At 39.3% G+C, this 22,677-nt stretch overlaps 2 protein-coding genes across 4 annotated transcripts; one reads left to right on the top strand and one right to left on the bottom strand.

Annotated features, from left to right (window-relative positions):
* The first annotated feature begins 28 nt into the window (after positions 1–28).
* On the top strand, positions 29–9,562 carry tmem87b (transmembrane protein 87B). 3 transcript variants are annotated; one of them, XM_017412811.3, is made up of 19 exons: positions 29–204; positions 1,220–1,280; positions 1,362–1,453; positions 1,546–1,680; positions 1,771–1,824; positions 1,964–2,126; positions 2,779–2,840; positions 3,289–3,472; positions 3,563–3,662; positions 4,197–4,290; positions 4,895–4,966; positions 5,386–5,494; positions 6,019–6,077; positions 6,175–6,278; positions 6,361–6,434; positions 6,514–6,584; positions 6,709–6,761; positions 6,850–6,880; positions 7,915–9,562. In XM_017412811.3, exons 1-19 carry the CDS (start codon positions 55–57, stop codon positions 7,954–7,956), a joined length of 1,710 nt encoding a protein of 569 aa, XP_017268300.1. In that variant the 5' UTR covers positions 29–54; the 3' UTR covers positions 7,957–9,562. The 3 variants fall into 3 exon arrangements, with proteins under 3 accessions (XP_017268300.1, XP_017268301.1, XP_037829560.1); XM_017412812.3 differs by lacking the exon at positions 4,895–4,966 and adding an exon at positions 4,547–4,618; XM_037973632.1 differs by lacking the exon at positions 4,895–4,966 and adding an exon at positions 4,547–4,618 and having other exon boundaries at positions 32–204; positions 1,228–1,280.
* A 1,676-nt stretch (positions 9,563–11,238) lies between these two features.
* On the bottom strand, positions 11,239–21,818 carry LOC108234008 (fibulin-7). Its single transcript, XM_017412825.3, has 8 exons — positions 21,552–21,818; positions 19,810–19,972; positions 17,613–17,789; positions 15,630–15,755; positions 15,417–15,554; positions 13,909–14,046; positions 13,404–13,542; positions 11,239–12,172 (listed from the first exon to the last, which is right to left on the bottom strand). Exons 1-8 carry the CDS (start codon positions 21,627–21,629, stop codon positions 11,800–11,802), a joined length of 1,332 nt encoding a protein of 443 aa, XP_017268314.1. The 5' UTR covers positions 21,630–21,818; the 3' UTR covers positions 11,239–11,799.
* Between the last annotated feature and the right edge of the window lie 859 nt (positions 21,819–22,677).

The following is a 22,677-nucleotide window of genomic DNA, read 5'->3' as shown; positions in this document are numbered from 1 at the left end:
TTGCGTTCAGGGCGCCTCCTGTCGGGTGGGGAATTATCAAAGCCATTAGCAAACATGGCAGCTGCTGTCAGGATGCGGATGTGGAGCTGCCCTACAAGAGGGGATTTGTGTCCATGGATGCTCGTTCTTGTAGTTTTGCTCTGTAGCGTAAATGAAGCTGGGGCAGCGCCGGAGACAGGGCTGTGGAAAATCACAGTTGATAGTGTGAGTATCACCGGGAAACTGTAAATAACCGCGGGGCACCTGAAGCTAACGGTAGCTACACTAGCCGTGTTATGTTCACTTGCTGTCAGCTGGTTTGTTATTTTGACAATGTTATCCTTCATTGAGACTATTTTCCTTAGCTGCTCACAAGAGCGAAACGTTTATCCTTTATGGTATTTGATAAAATACACATACCGAATAAGAAAATAATGTTTTTAGCTTTGCTAATTAGCGCTTCGGGTTAGCTAACGGCTAGCTAGCTTTAGCCACCTCAGGTTGAACAGCACTAAAATAAACAATAAAAAAATATTTTGCTTTTCTAGGAAAGTATACATCAGTGGTTTACCAAAGATAGACTCGGAATCCCAACGTGGGTCATGAAACATCATTTGGAGAACTCATAGTATCTCTAATAATCAACTTACATTTGAAATTTATTGCTCATTTCTTACCATAACTGCTACAAAAACAGTTGTCATGAATTAATTTCAAAAAATGGCATTGTTGATGATAAGCCTGGCTGTTTGCTAAAAAAAAACTTTTTAAAATGGGGTTATTAGCATTATTTGTTATATTTAAACAGGCAATAGAAGTGGTCACAAGCCTTTGTCATTATTATTTTGTGGGTTTGAAACTAAAACCATTGGGAACCATTTATCCCTGAATCTGTTGACCTTGGGATTACAAACAAACAAACAAACAAACATCCCAGTTCTGAGCTCTGGAAACCAGCCTCTCGCACATAAAAAAAACAGTTTTCCTTCAGTAGTACTCGTTAAGTCCACTTCTTGTTCATTACCACAAATTCACAGTCCTTAGCGTCTGTCCTTGGAGACATGGAAATCAGTTTATAAATAATGTAGACGCTGAGACGATTAAATTTCCTGTATTCTGATTGCAGCCAGAGCAGACTCGGGCTGTTGTGTTGTTGTAAACCCTTCTTGGGTTTACGCACAACAGGTAATTTTAAATAAAAAGAAAATAAAAACTAAAACAAACCTGCACTGTTTTGCAGACCTCAAGACCCCTGCTGCTGAGGAAAGCCATGTTTGCAAACACTGAAATTGAACTGAAAGGTGAGTTGTGAAAAGAATTTGCTTTTGGCAGCATTTTTTTTTTTTTAAGTGTCCTAATTTAAATGTGTTTTCATCTTTTAGTGGTGTCGTTTAATTGTCCCGGGAAGGTGAAGTTCACTATTCACTGGTTTCTAAAATACTATCACTGCTACAACGAGTACAATAACATTGAAGTAAGCGAACGTGCGTCATGTTGTCGTGTTTTTAAGCCGTTTTGTCGTTCTCGAGGCTTCTGTTTCTGATTGTTGAGCTTTGACTGTTTTAGGAAATGTACGACAAGACGCCTCAGAGCCGCGGGGACAGCCTGGATCCGAAACCCAACAGTCAGGGGGAGTACATCGAACACATACACAGCTCCATAACGTGCACCGATGCCCAGCGCTCCTTTCCCATGCTCAGAGTAGGTGGCCTTCTTCAACGTCACAACACATTTCAAATCTTGACGTTTATCTCAGCCCGGCTTTCGTTATCTTTCTGTTTGCTTTGTCAGAAATCCAAGGCAGAGCCGCGTCCAGTCACTCCACTTTCAGAGAAAGAAATGCTTGTAAGGAAACACAACAAACTGATTTTATTTACGTGACAGAGAAAAACTAATGTTTCAAAATGATTCGGTTGTCAGATAAGTTTGTTTAGTGTTGTCTTCTTTTTTTCTTTCTAAAAAGTGTAAACTTTGCATTTCTTAGGAAAAAGTGAAGGATAAAAAATGGATCTCTGACGAGTACGACAGTGGAAAGAACAGCAGTGTGAAGATAAGAGACAATGTCATCGCCACCACGTGGAGGGATGGACCCTACCTGCTGGTGGTTCAGGTTCAGTCTTTGACGACAGCAAACTGGAATCTAACAGGTGAAATGTTCACTGTGTGATCCAGCGTTCACTCCACTGTTTCCTGTTTGTTATTTTTCAGCCCAACAACGTCTGCACATTTTAGTTTAGCCTTTGGTGTATCGAAAGATGGGTGCTATAAGTTTTGTTTTTTGTAACTTTTATTCTTTTCTTAAATTTATTTACAAATATGTCCACTTATAAATACATTGAGATTTCTTCTTTACCCTCAAGAACATTCTTTAAAATTTGCTTCAGCAAACTTGCTCATATTTTTCTTTCTGTGCTACGTTTAGCTGTAAGCTACTATTCTGCTACTTTTAGCTTTTAGCTAGTCTTTTGTTACTTTAGCTTTAAGTAGCCTTTTGCTACTTCTATCTTATAGGTACTGTTTTGCTACCTTTAGCTTTTTACTACTTGCAGAAAGCTGTTGGCTACTTGTAGTTTTTATTTACTGTTTTGCTGCTTTAGTTTTTAGCTAGCATTTTGAGGGTTTTTTTAGCTTATAGTTGCCGTTCTGCTTCTTTTAGCTTTAACAGCTGAGACAGAGGAACTTTATCATTTTGTTTGTTTTTTTAACTGAATGTCAGGTTTGAGGAAGTTTAGTTTTCACTGCTTATGTGTAAAAGATGAAATGCTTCGGTTGTCTAATGTCAGACTTCTGCTTTTCCAGTTAACGTGGTGATGAAAGGCAACCATGGCTTCATCTCTGTCACAGAGTGGCCTCTCATGATTGTAAGTTCATACCTCCTGGAAATGTATCATTTGTACACTGATGTCATTTTCATATTTTTCTTTAATTATAGCGGCCTTTAAGTGAATTATTTACTGGTTCTTGTGAAGGATTGTACTTTTTGTGAGGCAGTAACTGTGTAGTTTCTTGTTTTAACTCTGTCCACCTACTTAGGTGATCATATTTCACATAAAACCAGTTAAAACATTAAAAGAATAAAGACTTGGTTTCAGGTTAAACCAGTCCTCCTCCTGATAGTTTTCTTTATTATTTTATTTCAGATTATTTAGAATCCTCATTCTGTGAGTTTTACTGTGTCAAACTGACCTGTTCTGACCTCAGCGTGATAAAATAAATCAGAAGTTATTTTTAGACACACAGGTTTTCAGGAAGCGGGGCTCCAGCTAATGAAGAGCTTCCACATGTGATGCATTCGCTGTCTGTTTGCAGTTCTACATGGTGATGTGCATAGTGTACATCCTGTACGCCCTGCTGTGGTTCATGTGGGCGGCGTGCTACTGGAAGGATCTGCTGAGGATCCAGTTCTGGATCGCAGGGGTCATTTTCCTGGGGATGGTGGAGAAGGCGGTCTTCTGCGCTGAATATGAAAACACCAACACTGTTGGCTCTGCGTGTAAGTACCTTAAAGCGACCTTACAACGTTTGTGCTCTTTGGGGAAGTCATTTTTTTAATGTGTATTATTTATTTTTGTTATCTTTATAGCTCCAGGCTTGTTGATCTTTGCTGAGCTGGTCTCCGCTCTCAAAAGAACCTTGGCTCGGTTACTTGTCATCATCGTCAGCCTGGGCTACGGCATCATAAAGTACGTCAGCTGACGTCTCTCTGCACACGTCCTTATTCTCTGATTGTAAATTAAACAATTATGTTGTTAGAACCAAGACAATTTTTCATTTTCTGCAGAAAAATTCAGTACACGCCGAGTCCTGAATAACTACAGAAATTTGTTAAGACGAGCAAAACAGTAGCTAAAAGCTAAATGTAGCTAAAAGCGAAAGTTAGCAAGGCAGTAGCAAAAAGCTAAAATTAGCATAAGAAGAGAAAAATATATAAAATAAGTTGAAGTAGTTTTTACAGAAAAAGGTTTTTGAGGACACATTAATGCATTTTTATGGGAAATTGTTTTTTATAAATATTTTTAAATAATCCAAAAAGTATAAAAGTAACAAATATGTAAAGTCATAGCAGCCTTTTTAAACTTGAGCTGAGTGTTTTGATGTAAGAATGTCACAAAGTACGCAGAAGTAGAGTCCAGAAAAGGTACAGAAGAGACGGTAAACAGGAAAAATGCTGACTCAGCATGCACCCAAATGAAACGGTTTTTTATTTATTTTTTCAGGCCTCGACTTGGAACTGTGATGCACAGAGTGGTGGGGCTTGGCATCCTCTACTTTGCCTTCGCCAGCATTGAAGGCATCCTGAGGATTACTGGGGTGAGTCGTGCTCTGATTCTTACTTGGATTAGTCTTTAATAATTCTGTCACAGGGTTACTGTCTATCAAAAACAATTTATAATCAAAGTGTTTGCTGATCAGGAAGCTGTTTTCCCACCGCTGAGTCATTTTTAGCACTAAGAAAGTTCTTTAGGTCTTTTCCTGCTGGATTGTTTTTGTTTGACTGACACTGACTCGATTTCACAGTTTTCATACTTTTATTTATTTTTTATTTGTTGTGGGATAAAAACCCCAGAGTCGAGACAATGGCCCGGCTCTCATTACAGCAATTGTTCTGGCTGTGTTTGAATCCTGCGCCATCTGGTTCATATCCTTCCAGTGTTACAGTCAGCTGTAATTATCAGGTGTTTTACTCAGTAAAACATGAAGTATCTGTGTACTCAGCCACCTGATTTTTTTTTTGTTTTTCATTCTTGTCTTTGGGGTTTGATGATTTGGTCTTTTTATTTTTTTGCACTTGGGTAAATGGTGTCTTTAATTTGCTTTATTGCCTTGCTTATCATCCTTCCTATCTGAGGTTTATTGTTTCCCCTCATCTTTCTCCTCTTTGTGTTCTTTGTTCCTGCGCTGTGGTTCCCTCCAGACAAAAGACTCTGACTTGGCCCTGCTGGCCAACATTCCCCTGGCTCTGCTTGATTCTTCTTTATGCTGGTGGATATCCTTTTGTGCACTTGCAACCTTTCCCTTTGTGGTTCCTGTTTGCTCCTCACGCTTTACGATCAGCGTACGGTTCAGCTTATCAGAGAATCCTGCATCCCACCAGGACTAACCCTACACCATGAAGTCATTCTGTAGTGAAAATGATGCCAGCTTGTTTTTGTTTCTGATCGATGATTTAACTGCTTTTAAAGTTATGTTCTCACTTCCTCTCTTGAATGATGTTTTACTCTCCTCACAATCATGAAGAGTCTGAGTGTAAAAAAAAAAAGCAAAGCTGGTGAGTTTGCTTTCAACGTTTAACGTGATCTTAATCGTCTTGGATTGTTTTAATAAAGTCAGCCAGCTGACTTCTCTGTAGGTCCTGTTCTCATCGTAGTTTCTGCGTGATGTTTGTTTTCCTTGACTGCCGTTAACATCTTCGTCAGCTTGGCGCAAACCATCAAAACCCTGAAGCTGAGGAGAAACCCGGTGAAGTTGTCTCTCTACAGACACTTCACCAACACGTTAATATTTGCCGTCATCGGTAGGTACCACAACCACAGTCATGTTACTTTAAACCAGTCTGCCACGGTGTTACGACCAGGTTTGTAATGTTTAGAAAGGCAACAAGGCAATAATGTTTAATTTGTGGGTTTTATATTTGTTGTGTTAACACTCAAAGTACATCTACACCACAATTAAAAAAAAAAAAAAAGTTTCTTTTCTACATTTTATTTTTAGGTGTACAAGTTTATCTAATGGTTGTAAATATAAGTTTGTTTAAATCAGGCTATTACTGTCAGGGTTAGGGTTAGTTTGTTTAATGAAAAGTATATATTAGTTAAAATAAAAATAAATAAATCAGTGTTATACTCTGATTTCTAAAGACCACCATCGCTCAGAGGCATCTGTTGTAGAATGATGAGCAGGTGTCTGGTCATAATGTTATGGCTGATTATCGTACATCCTTCATGGTAATTCTTAAATCCACTGGCTTGTAATTTTATTTATGTGAAGAAACTCACAGAGAAGTCCCAGAGTTTCACTCTGTTCCTCTTCCTCCTCCAGCTTCCATCATTTTCATGGCCTGGTCTGCGAAAAAGTTACATTTAGCAGATTGTCAGTCTGTAAGTAACATTTCTGCACATTCCTAAGTTATGTAGATGTGTTAAGAATGCTTCTTTTTGGGCTAACAGCATCTGTTTCTTTATATTAAAAAAACAGGACTGGATTGAGCTTTGGGTAGATGATGCTTTCTGGAGGTTCTTGTTCTCCGTCGTTCTTCTTGTCATAATGTTTTTATGGCGACCGTCTGCAAACAACCAGAGGTGAGTGGTGCAAGCAGGCTGTCAAACCGACCACGTAGGACTCACTCAGGCGCTGAATTAATGATTTGATTCGTGTCCGCAGGTATGCGTTCACGCCTCTCATGGATGACTCCGACGATGAGGAGATCGAGGAGTTTACTGCCTCTGCAAACCTTGGTACGGTCACACCAGAAACTCTGTAAATGTTGTTATTTTGCTTCCTCTTTGTAACAGTTTATTTGTCTTAATGTTTCAGCTGATGGTATAAAGTTAAGAGCAGCTAAAAGTGAGACAAATGGCACAGCGAAACCTCCAGAAACAAGCCCAGTAAGCCTCTCAGTGCCGCTCATGGAGTTAAATCCAAACAAAAGAAGCAGCTAAGTTTAGAAAATAAACTAATTTCAGCAGATGGCAGTATTTACTCTGATTTTTATTTTCTCTATTTATTCAGGATGAAGACCTAAAATGGGTGGAGGACAACATTCCTAGCTCTCTTACTGATGTGTAAGCATCCTTTAAAGTTGATTAAATCATGGTGTTTTCATAGAAGACGTGTGATTGTAACAGAGCTTCTCTCTTTTTGTCGCCACAGAGCTCTCCCAGTCCTGCTCGACTCAGACGAGGTACGGACATTATAAAAAAACACAATTTTATGCCTTTTAAAATACCTTTTTATGTGGTAATATCAGGGATACATTTAGGCTTTATTAGGGTTGAAATTCCAAATTATTAAAGACGAGCTTTTTGGATATTTTCTCTGTTATTGAAGCTGTTCTGTTTTTGTGATTTAGTTGTAATGTAATTACAGAAATTAGGCAGTCATTTGTACATTTCTACAACCAAAGTGTAGAAGGGTGATTGTGTATTTTAAAGATGTTTTGGTAAATATATATTGTGCCAGTGTCTGTATATATCTGCTCAGTGGAGCAGCTTTTCCCCATTTATGTTAATTTGACTTAAAAACAGGATATCATCACTGAAATAAGACAGAAGCATGTAGTGTTTATTGATTCTATTTTTACTTTCTTAGTTGCAAACTAAAAAGTTAATATTTAAAAGAATTATCATGTTTTACACCCCCCCCCCCTCAGCTTTGAGTTGGTTCAGTCCAGCCGTAGCTACGCTTCATGAAATCACATCCCAGAATCCTTCACATCGACGAAGCTGAAAATATTACCACCGCTTCCTCTTCTGTAGTCAGAATGATGTTCTCGAATTTGCTCCATTTTCTCACACAATCAGGCACCCATCCCAGTGTTTTTTAGTCATAAACATTTTTAGTTTATGATGCTTTGATGGATTGACTGATAAAGTGTTTTGACTTGTGTCTGATCAGAAGAGCTTATTTTTATTTCACTGAGACACTGAGACTGATAAAAGTAGCATTTTGTTTCTCAGGAGTGGTTTACTTCTGCTCACTCAGGGAAACCAAGGTGCTTTTGGTAACAAGAAAGGAATACAGTTCTTTGTTTTAGCCGATGATTTACGCACAAGTGCGTCATTTTATGGCTATAAAGGTTATAAGACTGACAATAAAAGGTCCGGCTCAGGGTTTTAAATTGAGTCCTCTTCGGTTTAAATAGTTGCAGACGTTATGAAGGCTGTTAGGTAATTTCCTCTAAGAAAAATGTTTCACCTAAATTCTAATATTTCCCAGGAAATCATGACGACAAAGTACGAGATGTCCAAGCTGGAGTGAGGCGGTCGTGGAAGGAGGAGCCAGCAGCTCGACACCGGAGAGGGTTTCCTGTTGGACTTCTCAGCGGACGGTTGCAGAATGCCCGTTTTATTTATTGTTTGGTTTCTTGGATGCTCTTGAATCGCTGCCTCTTCGCGGGAGGCCGCAGGGACCTGAGTTTGTCGTGTTCTCTGTCAGACGCTGACCGACAGGTTCACTGTTTCAGACCTTCAACCAGTTCGGATCTTTCCAAAGAGACTGTTTGTTTCTTTTTATGTCGTGTATTTATTTTGGTTTGTGTGAATTCATTTTATTGGCGATCTAACAGGAAGCCACATGCAAAAACATCTCGATGCGGAGTTTTAACATCAAGGATAATATGATGAAGAAAAATACTAAATCTGTTTCTTCAGCTCATAACTAAAGTTGTTTTTGCAGAACTTCAATCCAGTGGTTTCTGTCTGATCGAGTAAACTCAGTCCGCTGTTTTTTCTCCATCCATCCATATATATATATATATATATATATATATATATATATATATATATATATATATATATAATTCACTTGTATATAAATACAAAACGGAGATGTTTGCAATATTTAATTAACAGTATCCATTTTTCTGGATTTACTGTTAAAGAAAATGGCATCTGTGTAAAACTGCACACAGTATTTTATTCCCTGATCGATCTTTTGCACTTTGAAGAAGAACGCTGTGCCTATATGTCTTATCTTGCGTGAAGCCTGATTTCTTTATACTAACTGAGACCGGCATGAATGAAAGGATCGTTTGTCTCGTTGAAATGACCAAGCATCTTGAACACTAGTCGACGTTTGCAGGAAAAGAGAGGTCTGAAATGTGTGGCGCGGTCGGCAGCAAGGTTGTTTCTGCGTGTAGGTGTAGTTTCATGTTTTGAACCTGCTGTGGGGGTGTGGGCGGCCAGCTGTTGTCTTCTAAAACAAGGAGCGACGTGCTGGAAGGGGATTTATTCAGAGTTAAGTGAATTCATTATTATTTATTTGTATTTCAAGTGTTCTTATAAGTTAATGGATGTCAGCCTGTGTTTACTCTGTAATTTTGACAAACTGCAGTTAATTTGTCTTCAGTGTTTGTTCTGTTTGGAGGGACCACCTTAGTAACATTCATGTTCTTGTCTTAATCGTTTTAAAGTATTTTTTTTTAAACTCTTCTGTTTGTCGGCGTTGGGCTCTGAGTTGTCATACATCAACGTGTTTGTTTTGGGTAAATGTGAGAGCAGAGCCTGTTTTCGTGCTGCTGATGTCAGAACAGATTGAGTTAGTTGGTCACCTGAATGAGTTTATAAAGTTTCCTGTTCTTATTTTTTTGTGCCGGTTGGAAACCTGGAACCTGTTGAAGTGTTGCATAAAGCTTCAGACACCTACAGCTGACCTCGGATTATTTTTACAGATGGATTTTGGCTGATTCCTGTTATTTCATAATTCCACGAGTGGGAGGTGTTTTGAATAAAAAGACTTGTTTTGTTTTTCCTTCTTCTCCAAAGGTCTCTTGAAGAAGTGGATTTGGACTTTTTAATACCAGGGGCTTTCTGCTTTCTTCTTTTTCACAACATGTTATAGTAGACTCAATAAATATTTAATTTTAGGCAAATGTTTCCTCATTTCTTTTTGAAAATTAAAGCTCAGTTGTTTAAAATTAATACCCCAAGTTTTCAAGGCTTTCCTCTTCAACAGGTTTCTGCCTCTGAGGCCTGGCAGCCAAATATTTACAAACTTTATTTTGTATATTAATTTAAAACATAGGAAGGTGCAGGTTTTGTCTGTTCTTTGGCAATAATTAATTTTTTTTAAATGGTAATAATTCATTTTGTTCTTTGGAGACGTCTAAATTTGTGGGAATTTTTATGAAGCTGCAATTTTAACATGACTGCAAGTCTTTAGCTTTAGTAAACTCAGTTAGAAATAAAATCTAAATATGTTTTAGGAAAAGCAACCTAAAATTCGAGAAATTAATTTTATGTGAATGCTGAGAGCTGAATGACTTTCCAGAAAAAGCTGAAAGAAGCAGAACAGCAGCTGAAAAGAGCAAAATATGAGCTAAAAGTAGCACAAGAAGACATATAGAGCAAGTATGCCAAGATAGATGTTAGAGAGAATGGCTGAATAAAATTTGAATGTATGTCGATAAGGAAAATATTTGTAAATAAGGTTAAATATTTTGAAAATTGTAAAAGTTACAAAACCAAAAAGTCTTGACAGAGCTGATAGGGCTGATCTGAAGTGTGGAGAAGTAGTTGGAGTTCAGGAATCATACAGAAAATAAAAAGTGAAATCTGAATCACATGAACAAACTGAACCATCTTTGTTTTATAAATGCATAAAACTGGATCATTCATTCGTTCCTTCTTCTGCAGAACCATAAAACAGTTCAATCTGCAGCAGCACATCTCCTGTTCTGATCCAGATTTAATGATCTATTTCTCCAAGCTTTTACTCCATTTTAAGTGGAAAAACCAATCCGACAAAGTTAGTTTAGTCCCAGCTCACACGTCTGTCTTCAGCTGTCATTCAGTGCTGCTCAGTTTGTGAACTGAGGGTTTTTTGGTCAGTTCAGTTCAGGAAGTGAAAAATAATGCAGACAGTTCACGAGTAAAAAGGAACAAGGTCATGAGAAGTTCTTACCAACACTAAAGACATCACAGACAAGACTTCTTTTGTGATTGCTCTCCAACAAATGACACGTGTTGATGTGTTCAGAACCCCCCCTGCCCTCCCCCAGATGTGTCTGAAAATAATCAGATGAAAAACGTGAACTTCAAACAGCCTGAGAACGCCACCGACACACAGCGACGTTCTGTGTGGGATCCTCGCCGTCCCTTTTCGAGCGAGGTGTTTTGATTTTCACCGTCCGCTCCTGTCTGGAAGCAGGCAGCCTCTCTGGCCTCTTTTATTGCTACGTAAAGCCCTGGATGGAGGACAGAGTGAAGCAAGAACACATGTGGTGAGCATTAGCCTCTTTTTTTTATTATTTTTTTTTCCCCCTCTAACAAACACTTGCTGAGAGATGTTTTTAAGATGTGTCAGTTGGTGTTTCTTTTCCGTTTGTCACATAAAAATACTTTTTATTCCCCCAAGATGTGTGGAAAATGATTTGTATCGCCAGAGAGGTTTTGCTTCAGGGGTCACTTTCTCTGGCCTTTTCATCCTTTCATTCAGAAAACTTCATCTGCTGGCTGAGTTTGGGTTTGCAGTTCAGCCCCAGCATATAGACATTTAATAGCTCACTGTTCAGCATCAAGAGAGGGAAGGTCTAACAAATACTGAAATCTTGGACTGACTTTATTTGAGTAATTAAAATTCCTGATAAACTCTGTATTATATTGGCTCGCTCGCCAAATCATCACTGACTTAAAATACAATAAGAGCGTTTCTGTGTAACGTACAGAATGTGAGATTTAAGAGAGGATAGACCGGGTAAACTGCTGCGGCTACTGTTAAAAAACTCCCTTAGCATAAAGAAGCAAGATATTACAAATAAAAAACACAAAAAAGCAAATATACAGAAAACAAAGTTTAAACATTAAGATCCAGCATTAATATTGTCAATAAATTAGAGCCACAGGAGCACTAATATCATGTCGAGGGCACTGATTCAGCTCCAGGGTCTAAATCTAAGCATCACGCTCTTTATCTAACTAGATTTCATAAAACTAAACACTTTGGAGCATCTTCAAAAGACACCAACTATCCTACTTTCAGTTAATTTTGCCACTGAACAAGAGCCAGGACTGCAGACTGGATTTTGGAGAATGAATGAAGAGCGCTCTTCCTCGGTCCTGTACAGGTCTCAGTCTCAAGTCTTCCTCCTCTCTAAGCTCCCCCTCAGAAACTGTAAGGCGACACCAGAACGTGGACCCTCGCCACGTGCTTGGCCTGAAAAGCGCGGCCACTGTACTCAGACATGTCCACGTCGACGCTGATCTCCTGGGGCCCGCGCAGCTGCTGCACCAGGATCAGCTCGCCAGTCTGTCTGTCTGAACGCTGCATGACGAAGATGCCTCGGGAGTTTCCGCCCGCGATGCCGAAGCGAAGGCTGTCGGGCCCCGTGCGGCCCGGGGCCACAGCGGTGGCCATGCGGAACAGAGTGGCGGGCGTCTGCAGGTTGGACGGCTGAGACAGGTAGTGGAAGGACATGGTCTTGGGAGCGTGGTGGCAGGAACGGCTGTCCATGGGGCAGGGGTTCCTCTCACACTGACTGCAGGACGAAAAGGTAATAAATGTCCAAAGTCAAAAAAAATGAACTTGGTTTATCACATTTTCTCTCAACCATATCAGTATATAAGCAAGTTAAAACTAAGGCAGTCAATTTTCAGTTTTTCCCCTTGGTTTAAGAATTGTCTCAAATATTTATTCATCTTCTTCTTCAGTGCTGATATTGGAGCAGTCATCATGTTGATGCTTCAGTGGCAGCAGACAGAACTTTGTTTCATGCTCATCTGATGACGAGCTAAAGTCTCAGAGCAGCTCACTTTTCCTTTTATTTGTCACAGTGATACATTTCAGATGGCTCTTGGTTATGATGATATTTTATTTGTTTAGCTTTAGCGCTGAACCAACCAAGGATAGTTTTAATACTAACATATTGGTATGATAATTTAAGCTTTAACTCTAACTCAGATTTTTTTTTTACCACCACTGGGGTGGAAAACATGATCTCATTACATCTTACAGCTTTTACTGCTTTTATTTGGGTTTTCTTTTTTTGCTTTTTATTGCACAAACACTGGTCTTTAGGCAATAAAACGGTAGAAGGGAAAATAACATCTACAGCTTGGTAGGAAGAAACATTTTCGTTCAGTTTTTTTTTTTTTTTATTACTTTACAACAACTGAAGAGGGATCAGTTTACATGTAACTCCTCTGAACTGTATTCATAATTAATGGTGGTTGGATTTACTGGCAGGTGAGTTTTGCTTCCTAAAGGTGATGCTGCTTGTTTCAGTCCAACATGTCAGTTCTGGCTCCAAGAAACAGAACGGGTGTGAATGAAAATAAAAGTCAACCATATTCTGTTTTGCTTTTGCAAACAGATATCAACAGATGTGTTATTTTACCATGAGCAAAGATTGAACAACTTAAAGTTATTTGGTAAAAACAAATAGGTCTCAACTCATATAAAACTTAACTTTCCCTTTCCATTAAAGAGTTTAGCTGTGGACCATGTGGCAGTCACAAGTCTAAGCATTTTGACCTTGTTCTGAGTCTGTTGGGTCACTGGATTACTGCTGAACCTGAACTCTGAAGTCTTCAGCTGATTTATGAGCTAAAATGTTTACCACTCGCCCATTTCCTTCTTACTGTCGGGTCTTGTTTATTACACCCAACAATAAGGGATAAAACAGCTTATTTAGATGCAGTTCTGCTTATTTTTATCTTATTTTTTACCCAAACTAACAGAAATGAAAAAACTGTGGCATGCCCACTTACAAAGGGGATGTCTTGACATAGCTGGTGTTGCCATGTGAACGGGGACACTCCGGGTTGACGCACCGAAAGCCTCCCCCCGTGTTGATGCAAGACGTCCCCTGGCTGCAGTTGTGCTTCTGGCTCAAACATTCATCCACATCTGGAAGACGAAACGTCGGAGGCATGTAAGAATGAGCGACAGGGAGAGGAACTTGCCAGACTGACTCCCTGCCTCCTGGCTGCCGCGGTCAGGGCAGGGGGTGCTCGGCTCTTTATTTAGTTTTTTAGTTTAGTCTTCCAGGAGCGCCTCGTGTCCTAAAGATCCCTTCTGCTGGGAAAAGCTGAGGTCATATGTTCCAGAGGCAGACACCGTGAGCTGAAGGGGTAACTGAACGTGTGGAGGCAGTCGGACACCTCTGCTGAAAAGCAACTCGTTGCCTCTGAGGATTCCTCGTCTTACTAAAACGTAAGCGTGGCGCTCTGGAAGTGCAGACCCTGTGAACGAGTCTTTGTCCTTTTCACTCACCTTCACAGCTCCGCCCATCAGGAAGCAACTTGTAACCACTGGGGCAGTAGCAGTGGTAAGAGCCCGGGACGTTCACACACTCGTGGACGCACAGCTTCCCTCCTTGGTCCAGCCGGTACACTTCACATTCGTTTACATCTGTTATAAAAAACAAAACCAAACAAGTAAATACTGGTAAAATAGCTCCTCTGAGGAGATCAGAACTATTTAGGATGGCCTTCAGGACACTTACAGATCAGTGTGTTTTGAACAACCGTGAAAATGAATCTTTTATTTAAAATGTTACTCGAGCAATTAAAAGTTAAAAACAGTTGAACTCTGACCTAAAGGGATGCTAATCAGCTTGTGACCTCAAGAAGATTATAGTGTGATCCGGGAGTCAGAACTCCTGTTTTTATTCCTTTCTGTGGGTTTTTCAGTCAAACTACCTCTCTATACATTGTGTTATTTTAGTCGTTCATACATCAAAACATTTATTTCGATCAGGAATGATGTGCTATGACCTCTGGCTCCTTAAACTTGTATACTTTTCAAAATATTTAACTTTATTTAAAAAATAAATCTCAGTTGAAATATATCACGATTTGAATTTCAGCATCCTTGCTCTAATTTTGCCTTCTCGTGCTCCTTTGTTATGTTACATATTTTTGCTCAGTTTAGCTTTTAAATAGTGTTTTGTTTAGCCTTTAGCTTCTGTTTTACATTACATCTAGCTTTTAGCTACTGTTTTGCTACTTTTCAATTTTAGCAATGGTTCAGTTAATCTTAGCTTTCAGCTACAGCTTAGCTAATTTTAGCTTTTATCTATAATTTAGAAATATTTTGTTTTTAGCCAGTTTTGCTTGTTTTTAAAAATTAGGTACAGTTGAGCTAATTTTAGCTTTAAACTACAGTTTCGTCGATTTTAGCTTTTAGCTGAGATTTTGCTAATTTGAGGTTTAATCTACAATTTAGGCTAATTTAGCTTTTAGCAACAGTTTTGCTCATTTTAGATTTAATTTTTAGCTGACATTCTGTTCATTTATGTTTTAGTGCCTACCATTCTGCTTCTCTTAGCTTTTAGCTACTGTTCTGCTCCTTTTAGCTACTGTTTTGCCCCTTTTAGCTACTGTTCTGCTCCTTTTAGCTACTGTTCTGATCCTTTTAGACTCTGTTCTGCTCCTTTTGGCTACTGTTCAGCCCCTTTTAGCCTCTGTTCTCCTTGTTTTAACTTTAACAGCTCAGTTTCAGCTTTCTCAGCAAACTTCAGTTTACAACGAATTTTCACCGAAAATGCATTTTCTCTAATTCTGTTTGTCACAAGCTGGCTCTCATTGTGGATCCAGACGGGGAACCAGATTTCAGGGATGTTTTTCTCTTCTGGAACATCTGCTGTTCGGCCCTTCAGGGATGTCACGGGCAGGGAACCGTGCTGCTCCGGAGCCGACCTGATTTTCCTGAGAGGAGAAACAGCGGAGGGAGAATTCCTCCGCAGGGATCAATTAAGCTGACGTGTAATTACAGCTCACCCTGACAGATACTGTTGTCAGAGGTGCCACTCATGTGAAAGCCCGCGTCACAGCTGCAGTGTCGCGCCTGGTTCACTTGGGCGCAGCGAGGTCTCCGGCTAAATGCTGGATCGTTCATAACGCTCCACTCGGGTGGTGCTGCGGAAACGAAGGCAAGCTGGATTAGACTGACCTAGACATGCAAGCAAAGTGAGCAGCTTGTGCGGCGCTGACCTGTCTGGGTTTGGTGCTGGCAGTGTGACCCGCTCCAGTTTTGGGGGCAGGTGCATCTGTACTGGTTGACGCCTTGGACGCAGGTTCCTCCGTTTTGGCAGGGACTGCTTGCACACTCACTCACATCTGCAGTTGAAAAACAGAACTATATTTATGACAGTCAGTGTATTAATAAACAATCAAGTTTTTTTCCATGTTTCTTGTAAATTTAGTTTTAAACAGCACAAACTTTTTATTTTATTGCATGTTTGGTCAGTCACATAGAGACATATTTCATGACGCAAGAATCTTTTGCCTAGGGTTAGGGTTATTTGAGGAAAGAAAATGTAATTTTATTATTAAACAATAAATATAACACACAAAATGGGATGTAATACAAGTCAAAGAGCGCAGTGTGTTTTGTAATTTGTTGTTTCGGTTGTTGGCTCTGAGATCTGAGCAGATGTACAAAATTACAAAGCAGCAGCTGCGCTTTGATATCTATAAAAAAAACCTGTTCCTTTAATTTTTATTTGGCTTCTTGAAGGGGCTACAACTGGGCAATGACATAAAGAGGTTCTGGATATTTTTAAACTCTCCTTGGTTTTAGGGTTTCTTGCCCTGTTTAATACCATTTTTGGACATTTAGTAAATGGAGATCTGTTCCTGAAATTCATAAACAGTGATTAAAGACCTAGCATTCCTTGAAGGAACGCATTTCGCTCGTTGCTTTTTGTGCTGGAGTTGGGAAATAACAGTTTATTTAACATTGTGTGCAATCTTGTGCAATAATGCAAGACGCGATGCTCAGATAACGTGTTGTGAATGAATCTCAGCTACTACCACACCAAGTTTTAGCTCAGTATCTGTACAACTGACTGAGCTGTAGCCATTTTTTTTGTTTTCTAAGGTTAGTTTGTTATAGTGGCCATCTTGAATTGGGTTGGTTCTACTAGTTAATCAATTATAGAAGTACATTCACTGGTTATTTCCTAAAACTTTGAATGCTGGTTTATGAGATATTTTGCTGACACACAGATGAAGTTGACTCCAAATAGTTAAGAGTGAAATTTTAAACCATCCATCTTGTGCAACCTGTTTGTGCTCATTATATGTGTTGTGGATCAGTCTCAGCGACTACTGCACCAAATCTTAGGTTAATCTCTGTAACCCTGACTGAGATTTCTGTTTCTCAAGGTCAGTTGGCTGTGGCAGGCATCTTGAATTTGATTGAAACACTATCGCTCCAGCTTTGCCTTTCAGCGGCGGGTGATAATAAGGCGTGTTATTTTAAACAGTGATGACAATAAACGGAGTGTGTGACTTGGAATGTCTTGAGGAGACCTTCAGGCTGATATGAATACCAGAAGCATGCTTAGCATACTTCTGTGCTATCAGAGCAAAGTCTGGGTATAATAGCTGGCTGTAACCCCATCTACGGAGCAGAGAAGCTGAGAAACATGAGCAGCAGGGAGGGGTAATCTTACAGTAGCCCAGCCACTGCTGGTAATGAAGACCATAAACCTGGAGGGGAAGGTACCCCACGGTGGAATGCAGTACAGGTGGGGTTTTTTCTTCTGTGTCGCAGACATTTAATGCCAGATTTGACAAGTGTTTCATTGAGAGCGCCGAGGACCTGCAGGACCTTCGAAGAAAGGCTTTTCTTTCTGCCTCTTGTCTGTGGACTTGTGAGGAGCTGTTTGGGTTTTTGAGCTGAACTCTCATTCAGTTTGTCGTCAAGGCACCGGAGAGGCTCAGAAACCTTACATGGGCACGAGGAATTTAGCTAAGGAATGAATGATCAAGTATTTGAGTAATAAAACGCCACGCCAAATCCCGTAAAATCAACTGCGAATGTTCTTTTGAGTGCATAAAAATGACAGAGGTTAAAACTTCCAATTGAAAACATGCTTCAGTCCAACATTTGGCAGTTTCCCCTCCTGGAGGCTTTATTGTGGATTATTACATCCGTTGTTGTGACATTTTCTGCACGCTGCAGCTCACCTTTACAAACCGCGCCGGCGCCCGTCCAGGTGCCATTGTCCCTGCAGGCTCGCGTGGCAGAACCAACCAGCTGGTACCCCTGGGCGCAGGTGAAATGAACCTCGTGTCCAACAAAATACTTTGAGCCGAACTTTGTTCCATGAGTGGGGGCTTCCAGGGAGGGGCAGGCGGTGGGAGCTGCAGAAAGAAAGAAGGAGAGAGCACGACAGGAAGGGTCGGTCACGTGAGAAAAGCCCTTCGAACATCCTCTGGTATTCTTTGCCCGGGGAGATGCACGTGTCCCTGGGCAGCTCAGAGCCTTTCATGAGAAACGAGGGTCCAAACGCCTCATTTACAGTCAGGACCAGCCAGGGTTCTGGGTCAGCTCTGCTCCAACAGTCAAAAATTACTAATAATTACATCACATAACAAAGTTACAAGATAAGATCTTTGGCTTCATAACACATCTGCTTCCTCCAGCTTGAAGCGTTGCAATAAAATGCTTCCTATTCTTTCTGTTTTAAGTAAATTTCAGGTCCTTTTTGGTCATTCAGACACAGCCAAACATTAATCACGTCCAGTTTATGTTTTTAGGACAACTGTCAATTTTATCCACAGGCACACAACAAGTACACATGTACTTTAGGTAAATATTTGTGTCAATACAACACAAGTACTGAGTAACAAGTAATATAAACAAAAGTGTATAATAATTGCTTTTATAACGATGTCTCAAAGTTGTCACAGATATAAAAAATAAATTCAAATATATTCCTCTATAATATAGTTGCATTAAAATGGCACAGGAACACAAGTCAGTAGGTTTTAGCTACTGTTTTGCTACTTTTCAATTTTAGCAATGGTTCAGTTAATCTCAGCTTAGTAAAAAACTATAATTTAAAGTCTGAATTCAATAAAAAAAAGAAAAACAGTCATTTTTCTGGAAGTATTCTTGTTTTTTTCAGATCTGAGCAGGTTGTTTGACTGTTTCTCTTTTCCTCTTTCTGTTTTCCTGAGGTTTTTATTGCTGTAAATGTCAAATATGAACCTCTTCCTGTCCCGCATAACATTCTCCGCTGAGTTATGAGCTGAAGGGTCCGTCACAAATTCATCTCAGTGTTTTGGTGCCAAGCAACACAATTCCACAAATCCACTTCCCCTGTAAAGTACCGGCGCTGTAACCGAGAGAGGCCCGGATGACTCGGTTCTGCCAGAACACAAACGTGTCTGAATTTCTGCTGTCACTCAGGAAGAAAAAAAACTAAAAAAACGTGTTTGGAGATCAAAACTGAACAAGTCAGTTTGTCAAAAATATTAAACTTGATACTTTGGAATATTCAGGTTTGTTTTTGTTCACTTGACTGCGTTTCATGCTCAGGTTTATGAGATATTTTGCTAACAGATACACACACAGATAATTACATTATTGCCTGCTTTTCATGGTGGCAGGTAATAATAAGATGATGATCCTTGAGAATAAAAGTCTGGTTTCATTCAGAAACCTCTGGTTTATTTTCGATGTGTCATTCTATGACAGTCTGAATGCTGACTCAGCATGTTTTCCTGTTTATAGTTTCTTTTGTATGTTTTTCTGTTTTTGTGCTATTTTACCCACTCAAATATCAGAACGTCTGGCTCAATCGGTAATAGCCTGCCATGACTTTTATTATTTATACTTTTTATACTTTTTGATTTATGTAACTATTTTAAAATATTTTCTCCCAATGAAATACTTTAAGGTCCTGTCAGTTTTATATATTTTAAAATATTCTCTAAAGTCTTCTTCAGCATATGTTTTTGTTTTTTGTATGTTTCTTTTAGCTCCTGTACGCTAAATTTTACTTTAAGCTACTGTCTTGCTAGTTGTAGCTTTTAGTTATGTTTTTGTTATTTTAACTTTTAGTTGCTTTTTCCTCCTAATTTTAGCTTTTAATTATGGTTTTACATGTAGCTTTTAAGTACAAGTATGGTTTTGCCAAATTTAGCTGTTAGGTATTGTTTTGCTGGTTTTATCTTTGGTTCAGTTTGTTAAAACTTTATCAGTTTCGTTATCACTTATTCTGCATTCAGCATTTTTACAAATAGCATTTCTGCAGCTCATTTAGGCTCACTGACTGTGATGTTTGTATCAAACTGAACTTTTCTTACTCTGACTGGTCTAACACATCTGGATCAGAAGTAATTTTACCCAAGATGGTGATGATGATAACTTACTCACCTGCCGATTGGTCAGCTTGAGGTAACTTGGACACAGAGTTCTGCAGTGACGCCAGCTTTGACTTCATGATCCGGAGGCCCTCCGTAAACCGGATCTCCTGGCCTTTCAGGATCTTCTCCATCTGACGCAGCAGGCCGACCACCTGGTGCTTGTTCATGCATGTCTGTCAGGGAAGCACGAGCACTCTGAGCAGCGTCAACACTTAAGAAAATAAAAAGTTTCGACGTTCCAGCGCAGGACAAGAGGTCACCTCAGTTTATTGGTGGCACAGCTTTGCGCAGCTGTGGAGAATGATGTCATTTGTGTTATAGGTGGGCACACAAGTCGTCATGGTTACATGGAGTTTTTTTATTGCATGAAAGACATATTAGTGTTTTTACTCTACTTGACAACACAGAGCCTCACTGTGATCTGTTTCCCTTTATTTGTCTTTGTGACACCCTCTAGGCATCTCTTTCTCCTCACCTCCTCTCGCTCACAACTCCAGTGGTAGACACAGCTGGACGAAAGCTGTCTGGCAGATGTCAGAGGAACCTCAGTCCAAAATGCTGTTCCTCTGTATATTTTTGCATGGCTGAAGAAAGGCACTCCTGAATGAGTGGACTCAAAATAGCACGGGTCTCACAAGCAGTTGCTTTAGGGAAAAAAATGTCTGATCCAAACTGTTACAGAGTTCCTCAAAGAAAGAGCCTCCAATCCTTTCAGAAGAGTTTATTAATCACATGCTCACTGGAGCAATTTCTCTGCACAGCATACCTTAAATTCCTCCGCTGGCGAATGGACGGCTCGGTACAATTACAATTAGCTACAGAACATTTGAACTGAAGCAGCAGGGCTGGATGTGCTTATTTTACCTGCTGAAGGCAAAGACAAATCGCCACCAGCTGACGTGACACGACAGGCTTTAGATCCAGATGTAATGGTTCTTTTCTTTAATCGTAATTATTTTATTTCAAACAATATGTAACTGCAGATGTATTCAGAAACAGAGGCGCCACCAGAAAGCTTTCAAAAAGGGTGGGCAGATGGGGCTCACTGACAATTTTGGAGTAAAACACCAAAACCAAAGACCTTAACAGAATTTCATGTGTTAATGCTGTTGTCATTTAGGCTGTTTGACAAAATACTGCGATCTGAGAGTAAATGAATCACCTTCTGATATATATTCTTTTTGTTTTTCCTACAAAAATTACTGAGTAAAGAACAGTTTGTGCTCAAGTCACTTATAAAGAAGCATAAATCAGCATCAAAACATTTATTCTGTTCAACTATCGACCTTATCCACATATACTAGCTTTTAGGGTTTTGTTTTTTATTTAGTTTTTAAAAAATAGAAGCATTTAATTTTACTGTTTTGACTACCAATTGTTAAAATATGATGTTTTCTTTTAGTTTATGAACTTTTACTAATCTTAAATAAAGTAACAAGGGAAAATAATAAATCCAAACTAAACAAAAACTCAAGAGGATGGCCCCCACATGTCCCCCCTTTTGGTGGTGCCCCTGATTATATATATATATATTTCTATATAGACATATATAGACATGTCGAAGGTGAAAGGAGATAAAAAGGTCAAACAACTCAAGTGAAATTGGTCACTTTTTAGCCAAAGAACTGAATAAATAAAACTCTATCTGGGTCATATTTTCACAGCAGATTCTGAGATGTGTTACATGCACTCTGAGTCTGTTTACTCAGATTTTTTTGTTATTATTATTTAATTTGTATGACTTGCTCTTACCTGAACGGCGGTGTGACCGCTCTGAGCAGCTGACAAACACAACAAGATCAGACACCTGCGCAGAAAACTCAGATCCATGTCTGAAAAGCCCAGGAAGGAACCCTGCTCCCTGCTGAGATGCTCAAATACTGAACAGATTTATTTCCCCGAGTCTGTTGAAGTGAAGATTTCGAATCCGCTCTTGTGGAGTCTGAGGACGGTGGACGTCAGGTGTCCGAAGCAGAGATGCGCTCCAGCCTCTTTCTGCGCTCCTGGAAAGTTGGAGCTCTGCAGGCTGGCTTGGTTTCCTGCAGGAATCCCTCCCACTGATACAGAAGCTCCTCTCTCTCTCTCTCTCTCTCTCTCTCTCTCTTTGTTTTTATTTTTTAATTTCCACATTATTCTGATGCTGAAATTTAAATTCTCACACAACCTGAAAGCTTTAACACATCAACAAAATATAGCTTTTACATTTGGTACGCTTTGAATTTTCAACAAACGCTCAGCAGGCGAAGTATGGCAGACCGTTGTAACATTTATTCAACTCACACTATTACACGTCATTTCTGATCAAAATGAGCTTCCTGGGCAGAAATCAAACCAGATATATTTAAAATAGCATTGTTACTCGTAAAAATGATATTTCAAGAAAAAAAACCTCACAAATGTCACTTTTCTCTTCTGTGTGTTTTGGGCTTTTCTATTCCATATTTACAAAGACCTTACTAGTCATAATTTCCTTTTCACTTTGTTTTTTAAATTAAAATGGCATCTCAAATTATTAATCTATATATCTAGAAGATATCTTTGCAAATACTTGTGATTACATTCTTATGATTCAAATTAAAGATGACTGAAGCGGCTTTTGAACTACAGTCATGATAGTAAAACTGGATATCTCTAATGCCAGTTTTACTAGTTAAAATTATTATTATTTTGTTATTCAGAATTATATTAGAGGCATCTAAAATGAAACATGAATTTGAAATTAGCAACTCCTCTACTAAGAATACGGTTACACATCATTCATTCTAGACAGGAAGAGTGTACTTGTGGAGATCTGTAACAAAAAGCCCAATAAAAATAAATGCAAAAGTTATATATGTCCTAAACATATGAAATATTGATTAAATACTAATTAAGACTA

Source organism: Kryptolebias marmoratus, linkage group LG22, assembly GCF_001649575.2.
Source record: "Kryptolebias marmoratus isolate JLee-2015 linkage group LG22, ASM164957v2, whole genome shotgun sequence".
Classification (NCBI taxonomy): Eukaryota; Metazoa; Chordata; class Actinopteri; order Cyprinodontiformes; family Rivulidae; genus Kryptolebias; species Kryptolebias marmoratus.
This window is presented reverse-complemented; position numbering and strand designations above follow the sequence as displayed.

Excerpts from the sequence above, each read along its gene's own strand:
- tmem87b (XM_017412811.3), top strand. The coding sequence starts at position 55 with ATGGCAGCTGCTGTCAGGATGCGGATGTGGAGCTGCCCTACAAGAGGG. Across the intron at positions 3,473-3,562 it reads CAACACTGTTGGCTCTGCGT|CTCCAGGCTTGTTGATCTTT; the intron begins GTAAGTACCTTA and ends TTATCTTTATAG. Across the intron at positions 4,967-5,385 it reads ATTCTTCTTTATGCTGGTGG|ATCTTCGTCAGCTTGGCGCA; the intron begins ATATCCTTTTGT and ends ACTGCCGTTAAC.
- LOC108234008 (XM_017412825.3), bottom strand. The coding sequence starts at position 21,629 with ATGGATCTGAGTTTTCTGCGCAGGTGTCTGATCTTGTTGTGTTTGTCA. Across the intron at positions 15,756-17,612 it reads CGCCGGCGCGGTTTGTAAAG|ATGTGAGTGAGTGTGCAAGC; the intron begins GTGAGCTGCAGC and ends TTTCAACTGCAG. Across the intron at positions 15,555-15,629 it reads CCAGCACCAAACCCAGACAG|CACCACCCGAGTGGAGCGTT; the intron begins GTCAGCGCCGCA and ends TCGTTTCCGCAG.